The following is a 13283-nucleotide window of genomic DNA, read 5'->3' as shown; positions in this document are numbered from 1 at the left end:
CCAGTGGTTAATATCATGAGCATCGATCTGTGCAATTGGAATATGATGACGATGTGTCAACCACACTGTAAGCGTCGCTAAATGTGCATTATGGTTTATTTCTCGTATCATTCATGATACAGTTTCGGACCACCAAAATATGACTGATGACATTGTTACATGGACAAATAAATGATACATTTGTTGATATGTTTGAGTCTCAAATTAGTAGGAAAATATATTCTTGTACGGGTCTTACTACAAATTATTGGAACGTTAGTATGGTGTTATGCATGTACGTGTGTGTGTGTGTGTGTGTGTGTGTGTGTGTGTGTGTGTGTGTGTGTGTGTGAGAGAGAGAGAGAGAGAGAGAGAGAAAGATGGTGAAGTAATTATCCGCTCTTGATTGTTTAATTTTTTTGTTGATATATATGAATATAACTGTCAAGTTTTACCTAACACGACGTAAGACTATAAATAAATAAATAAATAAATAAATAAATAAATAAATAAATAAATAAATAAATAAATAAATAAATAAATAAATAAATAAATAAATAAATAAATAAATCTGTCATATCATTCATTATTTTCTGAAACTACGTCACTACAAGGAAACTGGCAGTAAACATTCTGTGTTCTGAAAAGCGACGTCTGTGCACGTTCGAGTCATTCCGTGAGGAGCCGAATTGACTATGTCCGGAAACTCACGAGTACTACCGAAGCATTTCTAATGTAGCTATATAAATTAGGATATTGTTCTGACATCACTGCTCTTATATGAAACGTATATGTTACATGTGTCAAACTTGGTATAGCTATATTTTTATAAATACCTTTTTGTTGACAGTTTTTATGCCGATGTTTAATTTTGTGCGGAGCTGTATCATGGTCGCCTACACGTGAAGTCGACGACCAAGAGAGTGTGCAACGATGAATTTACAGCGTCTTCGGTTACCTCATTTGAAATTATTGTTAGAATGTTCAAGGTACACGTAACATAATTTGCTTCTTTCACGCTTGATTTCAGAGTCTTGATGTAGTCACGTTTTTTCAGACACTTAGGCACCACACACGTTTGACATTGAACTTTCATTTAACAAGCCTGGTAATCACTAAATGAGTAAACTTGTGTGATAGTGCTGATACAACGACCTTGCAGTCAGAGTTTCTTAATGTTTCTTAATTCCTGCTTTGTTTATATTTGTCACTGACATACTGATCTGTCACAAATTACACATACCAGCTCTGTCGAACCAGCATGATAAATCTATTTACTAAATTGTTGTAAACATGAGGGAGTATGAGAAAAATGCTCCTCACTATTCCATTGGGCCCCTTCCATTGAATGGAGCACCTATAGAATTCAGCACCACAATTTCTCATGAGGACGTTCTCAGCCGTAGGTCACATGTCAGTGAGACAGGCAACCAGTTGTGAGAACCCGTCGGACGCTCACCCACGACTTCGGATTCTTAGCCCAACATCTAACCGACTGAGCAACGCCCAGATTGTTGCACAATGTGAAAATTTAGCAAATTCATTCATGTGAAGTCATGGAAATGAACGGAAAGAGTCCACTTGGTTTCAGACAATTACGAAGGTTACGGGTAGACTTGGTGTCTTGTGCTTTTAGTCTACTGACGGTTGCCGAACGGCCCCAGTATCATGTGGCAAAATCATACTATTCCATAATCTACATGATACCCTGTTGTATGGAAAGAGCCGACATGGTTCGAACTGAAAACGGCTGTAGACGTCAGACGTTGATTTCACGGTGCATGCATGAATGACGTGCTTGTATAAAAATCATTGTGTGCTTTTGTGACAGAAAAGTATTGAAGGGTACACAGTAAGGGTAATGTGAATTGTGCTAAGGAATGAGTGAGACATGGGCATGTCTGGTGACGGCATGAGGGTTAGTTAGACTTCGAATCATTATTGAAAATGTGTAGATCTAGAGGTGAAAGTTGCTGGAGGCTGATTTCCATCAGCCCAAAATTTCTACATTAAAACATTTCATTGTTTATTTAACTTTTGAAATTTTTGGTCTCCCGTTCTTTCTTTGTGAACAAGTATTAAAAATGGAAAATGAAAACAACTGGTACTCATGCATCTACCTACTATATTGTATTAGGTCCCTTACCCAAACCCTAAACCCTAAACCTAACACTAACCCTAACCCTAAACAATTGAAATGATTTTAATAAATAGAATATGTTGACCAAAATGGCATGAAAATGGCTGACGTCTCCAGTGTAATGCATTCTTACCGCTTCGAAAAGTAATTACGAATGGTACAAATTACTGAATGACAAAGATATATATGTATATTAGTTTACATTTATAATTCATTTGATCAAAATAGTTACGTTTGAAACTGAAATATAAAATATATTTAGATTAATTAAATTGATCAAAACTGTGAATGATGAAATATGGCAAAATGTGACCAATGTAAGTCATTCTTACTAAATTAAAAAAATACGCAAAATATAACACCTCAGCACCTCTTAGTACAAAGAAATAAGAGCATATTAGTCAAAAAAGAAAACTATTTAAAACTGGTGCTCACAAAAAATAGTGCATCTGCTGGTGAACAACTACTGGAAACTCGCAACATCATTTGGTTTCTTTAATGACATGGCTGGTAGAGATGAAACATCAATGAGAGGAGCTCATATGCACTTGCTGAGCTTGATGACCTTGTTGCTTTGCCGGCGTCATAGGGCATTGTTTCAAGAACATGCTTTTGAACAAAATCACCTGCAGTTACGTATTAATATTATGACATGTCTGTAAAGTTTGTGGTGCTGTATTCTAAAGGTAGGCCCATGGAATATATAACATATGATATGTTACAAGTGACATTTCAGTCACTTGTCACCAAGTCCTTACCTAGACGTAGAATGTAACAGTGTTTCCTGGACAATAAGCTCACACAATAAATAACAACATTTGTTTGGTCCCACAATTAATCCACCTCATCCCTTTAAACAAGTAGTACTCCAAACAAAAGTTCATGTCTCATATTCATTTGAATGCGCCTAACATTTCTCTGAAACAGCGCAAGTCATTTTGCGATGTTAAGTGTTTTGACACGCCGGTAACCTCTGATTTTGGTTTGGATCCTGGTTTGCTTGAGGATACTGAAGACACAGGCTCAATTCCACATATGGGTACAATGTGTGTACCTCATTTCTAGTGTCTCCTGCCATGATATTTGCTGGAATATTGCTAAAAGCAGCATAAAAAATAAACTCACTCACTCCAATATCTTGGTCATTGTGATATTCAGATACAGTTCATTCATCACAACAATAACCAGTAACCGCATATCATAAGAGCCTTGACTGTTATCCTGCTTTGCTTTTATATGTTCCATTTTGATGATAAATAAGACAGTCTAAGTAAACTTATCCTCAGTGCTTTTCGTTACACTCCACTACTGAGTCTAACGAAACCTTATGGGAGGTCGCGTCAGGTAACCTTTGAGATTGACCAATCAGAACACAGCTTACCAAATCGCGAAAGTGGACATTCACACACACCTTTTGAACTTTTTATCTCGAAAAGGTTCGGGCCCACGAAATACTCATGAGACTAAGTTTACTTAGACTGTAAATAAGACCAATTAAAGTAAAAAACATTCTTCATTATTCTGAATAGTTAATTCTTTAACAACAAATTGAATTCACCCAAAGATATAGTTCATATTTCTGGTGTTCCTGCTGTGATATTGTTGGAAAATTGCTGAACAGAGCACAGAACCATACTCAGTCCAGGTGGTGTTTGTCAACTAGAAGTACATCCAAGGGAGATAACTCAAAATGAGACCTGCAATTTCAGTCATATTCTTGCCTCAATACATCTCAACCATTTGCAAGCAACATCACTTTGAACAGTTATTTCTGCTATGTAACACTATGGATAGTGACATGATATGGGACACTGATCACTCAAACTGAAAATTATGCATCTATTTCAAAGTCATATTGTCAATTCAGTACGTGTAGTCAGCTATCATGCATCTTCATTATCATGTTATTCATCTAATTGTAAATAATTAGACATCATTTTATGCTGTTGACACTCATACAGGCGATTTTCAAATTTGCAGTCATAAAGGTTTCCAGTTGTTGGACTAATAGTTTGGTTTGTGTTTTCAGACAATGGATGACTAATGTTCCATCAAGCGTTGCCATTGGGGAGAGACTTGGGGCAGCCCGGCACTTCTCAGGCACACATCAACTGAATAGGAAGAAGAAGTTTCCTTCAGAGGAAGACACAGACACCAGGTGACACATTATACTTCATGATACACCTGTTGATGACTGCACTGATTGATGCTCATTATGTTGATCAATGGATTGCTTGGTCCAGACTTTTTAATTTATAGATTGTTGCCATGTAACTGTAATGTTGCTGAGTTTGCCATTAAACAACAAACCATTCGGAAACAAAACGCTAGTGATTCCCACTTGAATCCCAGAACATGCCTGCATCACACTGTATGTGCTTTAGCCATATTCATTTGTATTGTAATCTCGCAACATGATTCACTACTTCAGACATTTTTGTCTTTTAGTGTCAAAAACAACCAATGCCATTTCCACACAAGGGAATAATGTGTGAAGTCGATTTCAGGTGTCCTCCTCCATGTGATATTGCTGGACTATTTGCTAAAAGTGGCTTAAAACCCAACTAACTCCCTCCCTCACTCCCTCACTCACTTACTCAGTGGATGTTCACTTTAACTGCCATGTGAAATATGATTAAATTTGATAAGAAAATTATCACCCCGATTTTAAGCATCTTTTGAGTTCAGCTTAAAATTCACCATGTTGTCGAGTCAATCATTCTCATTTTCCAATGTTACAAAAACGTTTCAGATTTTACTGCAGGAAAATACGAAACGTATACCCGATTATGGTTGGAATATATCTTATCCACTCGCCTACTTGTCCTCAAAGGATATGAAAAAGGCACATGTGGGCACTCACTCATTCACTTGTCCTGAAAGGATACGTAAAAAGCTTATGTGTAAAGATGCAACATCATGCAAGTTCTTTACCGTTACCATAACTGCAGGGAGACAGATGGAGTTGACAGCTCCCTGAAGGAAGCAGCCAAAAGTGTAGCCAGTTCTCTGCCAGGTGATGCCAAACAGACGGAATCTGACCTCCTCCAACAACTGCACAACCAAGCCAAACTAGCACAGACTCAAAGACAAGGAAGGGAGGTAATCCCCAAAGGATCTCCTAAGCCAAGGTAATTTTGTTGATTGTCACCTAGAATGAGTTACTGTTCTCAGAGTGCCTGGTCACAATGAATATCTAAATAGACATTTACTGAAAATTGTTTTCTGTTCAATAATATATTGTATTGATAATAATGGGTCCTCCAGTGGGAGCACAGACCTTCTGACACTCTGGGTAATGCAGAAGTGCTACAGTGTTGGGGAGTGTTCTTATCCTCTGGAAAATTCCTGCTGCCATATAGCTGGAATATAGCTGAGTATGAGGTGACATTAAACTAAATCACTCGATCTCTCACTCTGGCAAGTTCTTGGTGGATTTGATATGGCAGCAAGTTCATGGGTGAAATCCCATTCGTAGTCCTAACTACATGAAGGGGCAAGGGCCCTGAGCTGATGATGAACCTTATCAGCCTGACTGTGCCAGGATCACCCAAACCCTTACCTCTGTATTGTCATCTTAATCTGTGAAACATAATAATAGTAATTATTTATATAGGAGTCATTAGGACCTATTTCCAGCCCATAGAAGTCTGCTGAAACGCACTTTTGAGGAAAAACTTTCTGTGGCAGAGGGTATTCACTTGTATGCCAACCAGAGCCTCCTTTCACAAGGCACTATGTAATCATAAGTCACTAAAGTAACCTTTGAGCAGTGTTAAAAAATGGGAGTTAAGTTGAACCTTAGTAAAGGTAGCTCTGTGAAAGGAGCCTCTGAAGAGGAGCATATTCAGGTATTGTAAAATCACCATGCATGTAAACCTTGAAAAGAAAATTTAACCAAATTTAATTTCACTTAATGTGGTCGCGACATTGCAACTGCCTTGTTAAGCTACAATCACTGATATATTTTGAGGGCTACACCCAGAACTTGATTCGATAACGTTTTATTCAATTCTTCATGCAAATGAACCATCAGATTCCATTCAGCACTCAGACTCTGCCTTTTTATTGTGAAATCCATTGTCAACTTGGCAGTATTTACTAACAACAGTTCTCATTTAATAATTAGCCTGGCCTCAATCAATCACATCTCGCCTCATTTTATCTCTCAAAACTGCTTGATTTGGAGTCAAAATTACGTTCTGGCTGTGAGGAAATGATTTAAATAGGTATTGAAAAATTAGTGATCATAGTTAATCAAAACTCAAAACTAATTTTTCAGATTCAATTTTTGATATAAATCAAACTGAATCATTGCAGCCAGAATGTTTTGGCTGTTACTTGCTGCAGGCTTCAATATCCAATCCAATAGGCCTCATGTCTGTGCATCAGCCCACCCTAAGTTATTCCATGTTGTGTCAATGAGCAGTATCTTTGCAAGGAAGTGTTCACCAACTAAACAGTAGTAAAAAGGATTCGTGAATGTGTAAACTAGCTGTTTCCTTGTGTTCCAGACAAAAGTCTCAGCGACCAGAGTCTGAATCCAAAACAGGTGAGTCTCTCTGATAATTAGGACTGCAAAGTGCAATGAATAAACTGAATATCAGGCAAATAAGATGTGTTTTAAGAATATATTTATGTGTTTTAAGAAATTATGAATATTTATTCATGAAAACCTTAGGGACCATTCATAATTTATGGGTTTAGGGGGTGATGATGATTTTTGCATGTACAGTGTGATCGCCCCCCCTAAAATTAATGTACAAAGTAAGTGACCCTGCTTGGGTGACACCCCAGCTTCTTTCAGCAACATATCACGACTGGGGACACCTTAAATGGACTTCATACATCGCACCCATATGGGAATCAAACCTGGGCCTGTGGCATGATGAACAAATGCTTCGACTGCTAGGTTTCCCAACTGCCCCTTCATTATGTAAATGCAGTGATTTTAACAGAGACATCTCATGCTACCTCACATATTCTGATTTGATTGTCTCTCGCCAGCTTCGAACACCAGACAAACCAGATCAAAACCCTTGGATTTTTATTTCCATGAAGATGAAAGCAGAGGCAAAGATACTGCCCCAAAAGACAGTTCACCCAGGGGTAAAGATTCATCGCCCAAAGGTTTCCCCAACTATGAAGAAGGCTCTGTAATATGGGAGTTGATGCAGAAAAAGAAATCTTCATCACAAGATAAGCCCAGACGTAAGGACTCAACATCCAGTAGAGATGCCTTGCAGCCAGAAAAGGCTAGGAGCAGAGATACAAGATCCAGGGAGTCTGGGTCCAGGGAGCTGAGATCCAGGCAAGAGTCCTTGCTTCAAAGCAAAGCTTCACATAGAAGCCCCACTCTGAGAGATGATCCAAGAGGCTGGGTTGAGGCGAGGGGTCAAGATTTATCAGCATGGCAAGACTCTGTCCTTCCAGACCGGCCTGGACAGAGAGGTCCCAGGACACAGAGTGCAGCAGCCAAACAGAGGTGAGTAGCAATTTTTAACAAAATGGCCACAGTACTAAAAGCATGATTACCTGGGATATTTGCGAACATTAAGTCCACAACAGTGTTAAGGACCCTGTGAAAATCCAGGTTAGGTCTTCAATAATGTTTGTTGTAAAAGGCAATTTAGGGGATTGGGTGGTCAGGCTGGCTGACTTGGTTGACATGTCATTAGAACCAAATTGTGTAGATCTTGTGTAGATCGATGACAATTCTGTTGAACACTTGATTTTCTGGTTCAGACTCAATTACGTAGAGACCACTGCAAAATAGCGGCAACACAAACCAACAATGATAGGCTGAGATTGTTTTGTTACCTTGGCACATTAATATTGCACTGCTGACGTCATTAATAAGTGAGAATTGTTTACCTCTAATTAGATTATGAAGATGAAACCAGTGCAGTATGTGACTGTATACGTAGCACATTTACGCAAACATCCCATATTAGATAGTCTCTGTAATGTTATCAAAATCAAATATGATCCATCTTTGAACTTGCCTAGAAGTAATTTGTAAAGATTACCTTTAGTTCCTGTATACTAAAAATAACCTTCAGTGTGCTTCCTAGCTAGCATGAACTTGCTTCATTTTGCAGACAGATCAGGAACTTCAAGCTTTTTGCTGGAGAAGGCCTTGGTATATTTGACCATGTGGCACTAGACAAAACAGGTACGGTCCATGAAAAGGTGAAAACACTGAGAGAGTCTGATGGGAGGTTTTCCCACAATTATTGGTTCATATGTGTATGTTGCCTGCCTGTTTTTCCATCCAGACGCATTCCTGATTTGAATTGGTTTTCAGTAAGCCATGCTCATTGTAAGAAGTGACTAAGGGGATTGGGTGGTCAGACTCGCTGACTTGGTTGAAAAATCATCGTATCCCAGTTGTGTAGATCGATGATAATGATGTTGCTCACTGGATTGTCTGGTCCAGCCTTGATTATTTACTGCGACCATGCAGTAGGACTATTGCTGAGTTAAGGGTTAAAAAGTAACCACACCAAATCCTTCCATTTGTTTTATTTATTATTTTTACATGGATGTATGGGAAGGCTATATGTTTCATCCGACTTTCAGAAAGCTCAAAGACAGTGGTGTGGCCTAGTGGTTAAAGTGTTCGTTTGTCATGCCAAAGACCTGAAGTTGATTCCCCACATGAGTATAATGTTACATGGCCATTTCTGGTGTAACCTGCAGTTATTTAATCAATTTCATGACTTGTTTTCAAACGTGTATGCCTGCTGTATTAGAATTCTGGCAATTCTGTAATTCATTCCTAGCTGTTCCAGAGACAACTAGGCAGAGATCCCTGTGGGATGAGGTGCAGGAGGAGACTCTGGCGGCTCTTCAACAGAATCCCACAAATGCATTTGAGGAGATGATAGAATGGACCAAAGAGGGCAAATTGTGGACATTTCCTATAAACAATGAAGCAGGTTGGTACTTCTCATAGCCAGTTAACTCTTGAAGATCTAGGTTAGAGGTGGTTTTTACCAGACTGGGTGGTCAGGCTTGCTGACTTGGTTGACATGCTATTGTTATGTTATGTTATTGTATCCCCATTTCATAGATTGATGCTCATGCTGTTGATGATAGGATTCACCATTCAGACTCAATTATCTACAGACCGCCACCATACAGCTGGAATTTTGCTGAATGGAGCGTTGAACAGCAAACCAACCTAGGTTTTGAACATTTAAGCTGACATATAAATGACTTAAAATCACACAGTCATTCAGGGTTTTAAAAGAGGACCTCTTGTTTGTCATTTGAACAGATTATGTGGTTGTCAATGGCTCAAGTTTTTCATGTTGGTGGACAGAGTTAGGTCCCTTCGCTAGATCAGTAACTATGGTTGGCATTTTCGATTTCATGTTGCTCTCAATTCTGGTCAAGACTCGATTCTTTACAGACATCATTGCCATGATATAACTGGAACATTGTGCCATAAAACTAAAGTCACTCATATGGTGTTCCAAAATATACAAAACTCAGAGATTGAAAAGAATTATTGACTGTAAAAAACACATTTTCGATTAATCAGAATTATGTTGTTGTAGTATATCACACTTAAATGAAAAAATGTAAGCATTCAATTTGATGAATATTCATGAACAAACATGGGCTTAACAGCGTGAAGCTGTGCATATTATAAAATTATATTTTAAACCCCTTTTATTGTTTTGTTACAATTCCAGTGTCATTCTTACGTTTGTTCATTTCCTTGGATAACAGTATTAGTTATAAAGAACAATAATTAGAAAATGCCTTGAATTTTCATTAAAATATATATATTTTGATCATAATCGATAATCATTCATCACAAGTTCTCTGATAATCAGTAGCGAATATTGTTGCTGATACCCAACACTATTCATCCACTCACTAAAAAAGAAGTTAAGTTGAGGCAATTTCATCTGACATCATCAATTTTCATTGGATATTTCTGTCCTGATGAGAATGTATTAAAGATTCGCATATTGTGTCTGTTTTGTTCATTCTGCATGTTCAGTCACCCGGTTGTGTTAAACATCAGTGGTGTATCATATTTTGATTTCAAACAAATAGACCCGCAAAGGTCCCGGCGTAGTATAGGCCTCCAGCAAACCATTCTTGCCATAAAAGGCACCTATACTTTTCGTAAGAGGCGACTAATGGGATCTGGTGGTCAGACTCGCTGACTTGACTGACTCATGTCATCGGTTTCCAATTGTGCAGATCGATGCTCATGCAGTTGATCACTGGATTGTCTGGTCCAGACTCAATTATTTACAGACCGCCGCCATATAGCTGGAATATTGCCGATTGTGGCGTAGAACTAAACTCACAAAATCACCGTGGAGATGTAATTGCATCTCAGTTAGTTGAAGACCAGTGTGACATCATCACTTACCATGACATCTCACCAATCTCTCTGCCACTGAAACTGGTCAGCCATTCTTTTACTCTTAGGACGTTTCTTTTTCAGATTTTAGACAAATTGTTGTCATATACTCATGGAAACAAATAAGGAAACACATGAAAGGTCAACCATTTCTTTCTATATTTTATTTACATATTTTCACCCACTGTGTTATAACTTATACATACCTTGTGAAGACACCTGGAAAAGAATAAAAGTACACCTGTACTTTTATGTGTTCCCTTATTCGTTTCCATCTGTATAAGAGATAAAAGGTTGAGTAACTGAGGTCCCAATTTGAATGCTTATTCATGATTATTATAAGGTACAGTGGACTCTGTTTATTGCGGACTGGCCTGGAACTGACTCATTAGGCCAGATTGTAAAGTAGTCCAGTTACGACAAATTTTGTCCGTTACTGTAGACACAGCCACATTGACTTACAATATGTTACCATAGATAAGCCAAATTGTGAGGATGCAAAAATTACATTCTGTAGAAGGTGGTCAAAATATGAGTTGTATTGTGGTCTATGTTGGCTGTGATAAGGACCCCAACAGAAGTAACAGAGATTTTTTTTGCAGCGGACTGTTATTTTAAATAGATAAGTCCAGATTACAAAGCATTGTTCTCATGGTAAGCTTATTTTTTGACTGTCATGTTAGTCCATAATACATAATTGACAGAGTCCGAATTATGATGCAAGCTTTAATGATAAATTAACAACAATTTTTCCAGGACCCAGAGTGTAGTCCGGATTATGGAGAAAACCAGATTACTCTGAGTCATTTTGTAAGATTCCACCGTATAGCCTATTTAGAAGTCCAGTCAATTCGTAGGACTCGTATCTATCTTTTACAGGAATGCTAGAGGAGCAGAATGTCAGCTTTAGTGAACATGTGTTCCTGGACCAGCATCTAGAGGGATTCCCCACGCGAGGTCCTGTCCGGCATTTCATGGACCTTGTAACCACTGGCCTGTCCCAGAACCCGCACTTGACTGTTCAACAGAAGAAGGATCACATTGAATGGTTCCGACGGTATTTCACGGAGAAGCAAGCGGTGCTGGAGGAGAACCTTGGACCTGATGGAGTCATGAAAGAAGTTGTGGACACGCAGCTTCAGTCACAGTAGAAGATGTGGAGATTGTGTGTGAATGCATGAACTGATGCTGTTGTAGATTCAAAGAGAGCCTGCTGGAGTGAATAAAGGCTACATTTATTTAAATTTTGTTTTTTGTGTATTATATTTTATTTCCAGTCTGACACTTTATTGTTTTGTTGTTGTTGTTATATATACACTGACTCGGCAATATTCCAGCTGTATTGTGTCAGTCTGCAAATAATCGATGACAATGTGTGTAAATCAGTGCTTATGCTGGAAGTCTTCAATAGCCATATGGAAGTCTTCAATAGCCATATGGGAGTCTTCAATAGCCATATGGGAGTCTTCATTAGCCATATGGAACTCTTCATTAGCCATAGTCATATGGAAGTCTTCAATAGTCATATGGAAGTCACGGAAATGATGAGTGATGACACCTCACATCAAATTCTGATGAAACTACTGTCGGAAATCGAGAAAAAAAAAAGTGTTTTATGACTGCTACTCTGGATCCCTAAAATGTACACAACTTCAAATAGGATATGTCGAAATAACCCACTTCAGCCTAACTGGGCGTTTAGTGGGATGTGTAATAGGATATCCAGAAAAGCATGTTTACTGGTGAAATCGGGCAAAACTTATACTGATGCTGAAAACAATTGATCAGACTATGGTTGGTAAAGAGGTCTCTCAACCAGCTATAAGGTCTGTTGACTCACTTGGCATGCAATGCATGTGCTGCCTAAGTGCACCAATGTCCATCTCAAAGATATTTCATGCCTTTCTGTGTGTGTAGATAGTCTCATCTGTTGATTAACATCCTGTATGTCTTTTTTCATAAAGGTTATGTTGAGATACTAAAGAGTGTATGATAACCATAGGAAATTCAGCCATCTTATTAAATGTCTCCAAAATATATAGGTGACATGACCACCCGATGATCGACAGGACTGGATATTATTTGTAAATTGTTAAGACATGCCTTTTGCTTCCCCAGTTTTAATCCCCAAAAGAATTATCTTATCTCAGCTGATATCTCTATTCTCCAGCCCGACCCTAACTACTATCTGTGACACCACGTCCTGACACAGTTTGAGACGATACCTCCGACCTGATTAGTTTTATAGTGATTGTGAGACTCCTTGATAACTACATCCTATTAAACTTGTTATTTGTACACCAACTATCGTTTATAATGAAGTTTATTTTTAGAAAGTGTCATTTGTAATACAATATCATCGCACACTAGTTTGCATACAGCCCTGCCCTGTTCCAAATGAGTTGCTCTGGATTTGTTAAAAAAAACCGCATTTCTCGTGTCTGCACTAATGTCTCCTCAACGAAGTCCTTTTTCTACATTCCCTATCTCTACCACGCAGACTGTAGTTAGTGTGTTTAACGGATATTTCACACTTTCACACATTACCTACATAAATTGTAGATACAAATGCGAAAAAAAACAGATTTTTTCTTTTTCCGACAGTACATTAATTAGGTGCAAGGGAAAGATATAATGATATTAATGAGTATTTATAAACCGCTGTAGCCATCCATGGGGTGCATTCTACGGTGCCATTGTTCCTACAGATTGACATTGTTTACTAGGCCATGAATTGTCCGAACGGATATTAACATTCGGTAAGGAAATATATAT

The 13283-nt window shown here is 38.3% G+C and overlaps 1 protein-coding gene across 3 annotated transcripts; it reads left to right on the top strand.

The window, feature by feature from the left end:
* Nucleotides 1–671: 671 nt before the first annotated feature.
* Nucleotides 672–11792, top strand: LOC137286401 (small ribosomal subunit protein mS31-like). 3 transcript variants are annotated; one of them, XM_067818245.1, is made up of 9 exons: nt 672–714; nt 830–968; nt 4149–4277; nt 5071–5250; nt 6634–6671; nt 7127–7604; nt 8221–8294; nt 8905–9060; nt 11388–11792. In XM_067818245.1, exons 2-9 carry the CDS (start codon nt 913–915, stop codon nt 11657–11659), a joined length of 1383 nt encoding a protein of 460 aa, XP_067674346.1. In that variant the 5' UTR covers nt 672–714; nt 830–912; the 3' UTR covers nt 11660–11792. The 3 variants fall into 3 exon arrangements, with proteins under 3 accessions (XP_067674346.1, XP_067674348.1, XP_067674347.1); XM_067818247.1 differs by lacking the exon at nt 672–714 and having other exon boundaries at nt 852–968; nt 7181–7604; nt 11388–11752; XM_067818246.1 differs by lacking the exon at nt 672–714 and having other exon boundaries at nt 852–968; nt 8914–9060; nt 11388–11752.
* The last annotated feature ends 1491 nt before the right edge of the window (nt 11793–13283 follow it).

This window comes from Haliotis asinina, chromosome 6 (genome assembly GCF_037392515.1).
Source record: "Haliotis asinina isolate JCU_RB_2024 chromosome 6, JCU_Hal_asi_v2, whole genome shotgun sequence".
NCBI lineage: Eukaryota > Metazoa > Mollusca > Gastropoda > Lepetellida > Haliotidae > Haliotis > Haliotis asinina.
This window is presented reverse-complemented; position numbering and strand designations above follow the sequence as displayed.

Coding starts and splice junctions, on each gene's coding strand:
- LOC137286401 (XM_067818245.1), top strand. CDS start 913: ATGAATTTACAGCGTCTTCGGTTACCTCATTTGAAATTATTGTTAGAA. Junction 969..4,148: donor TTATTGTTAGAATGTTCAAG/GTACACGTAACA, acceptor TTGTGTTTTCAG/ACAATGGATGACTAATGTTC. Junction 4,278..5,070: donor GAGGAAGACACAGACACCAG/GTGACACATTAT, acceptor CCATAACTGCAG/GGAGACAGATGGAGTTGACA.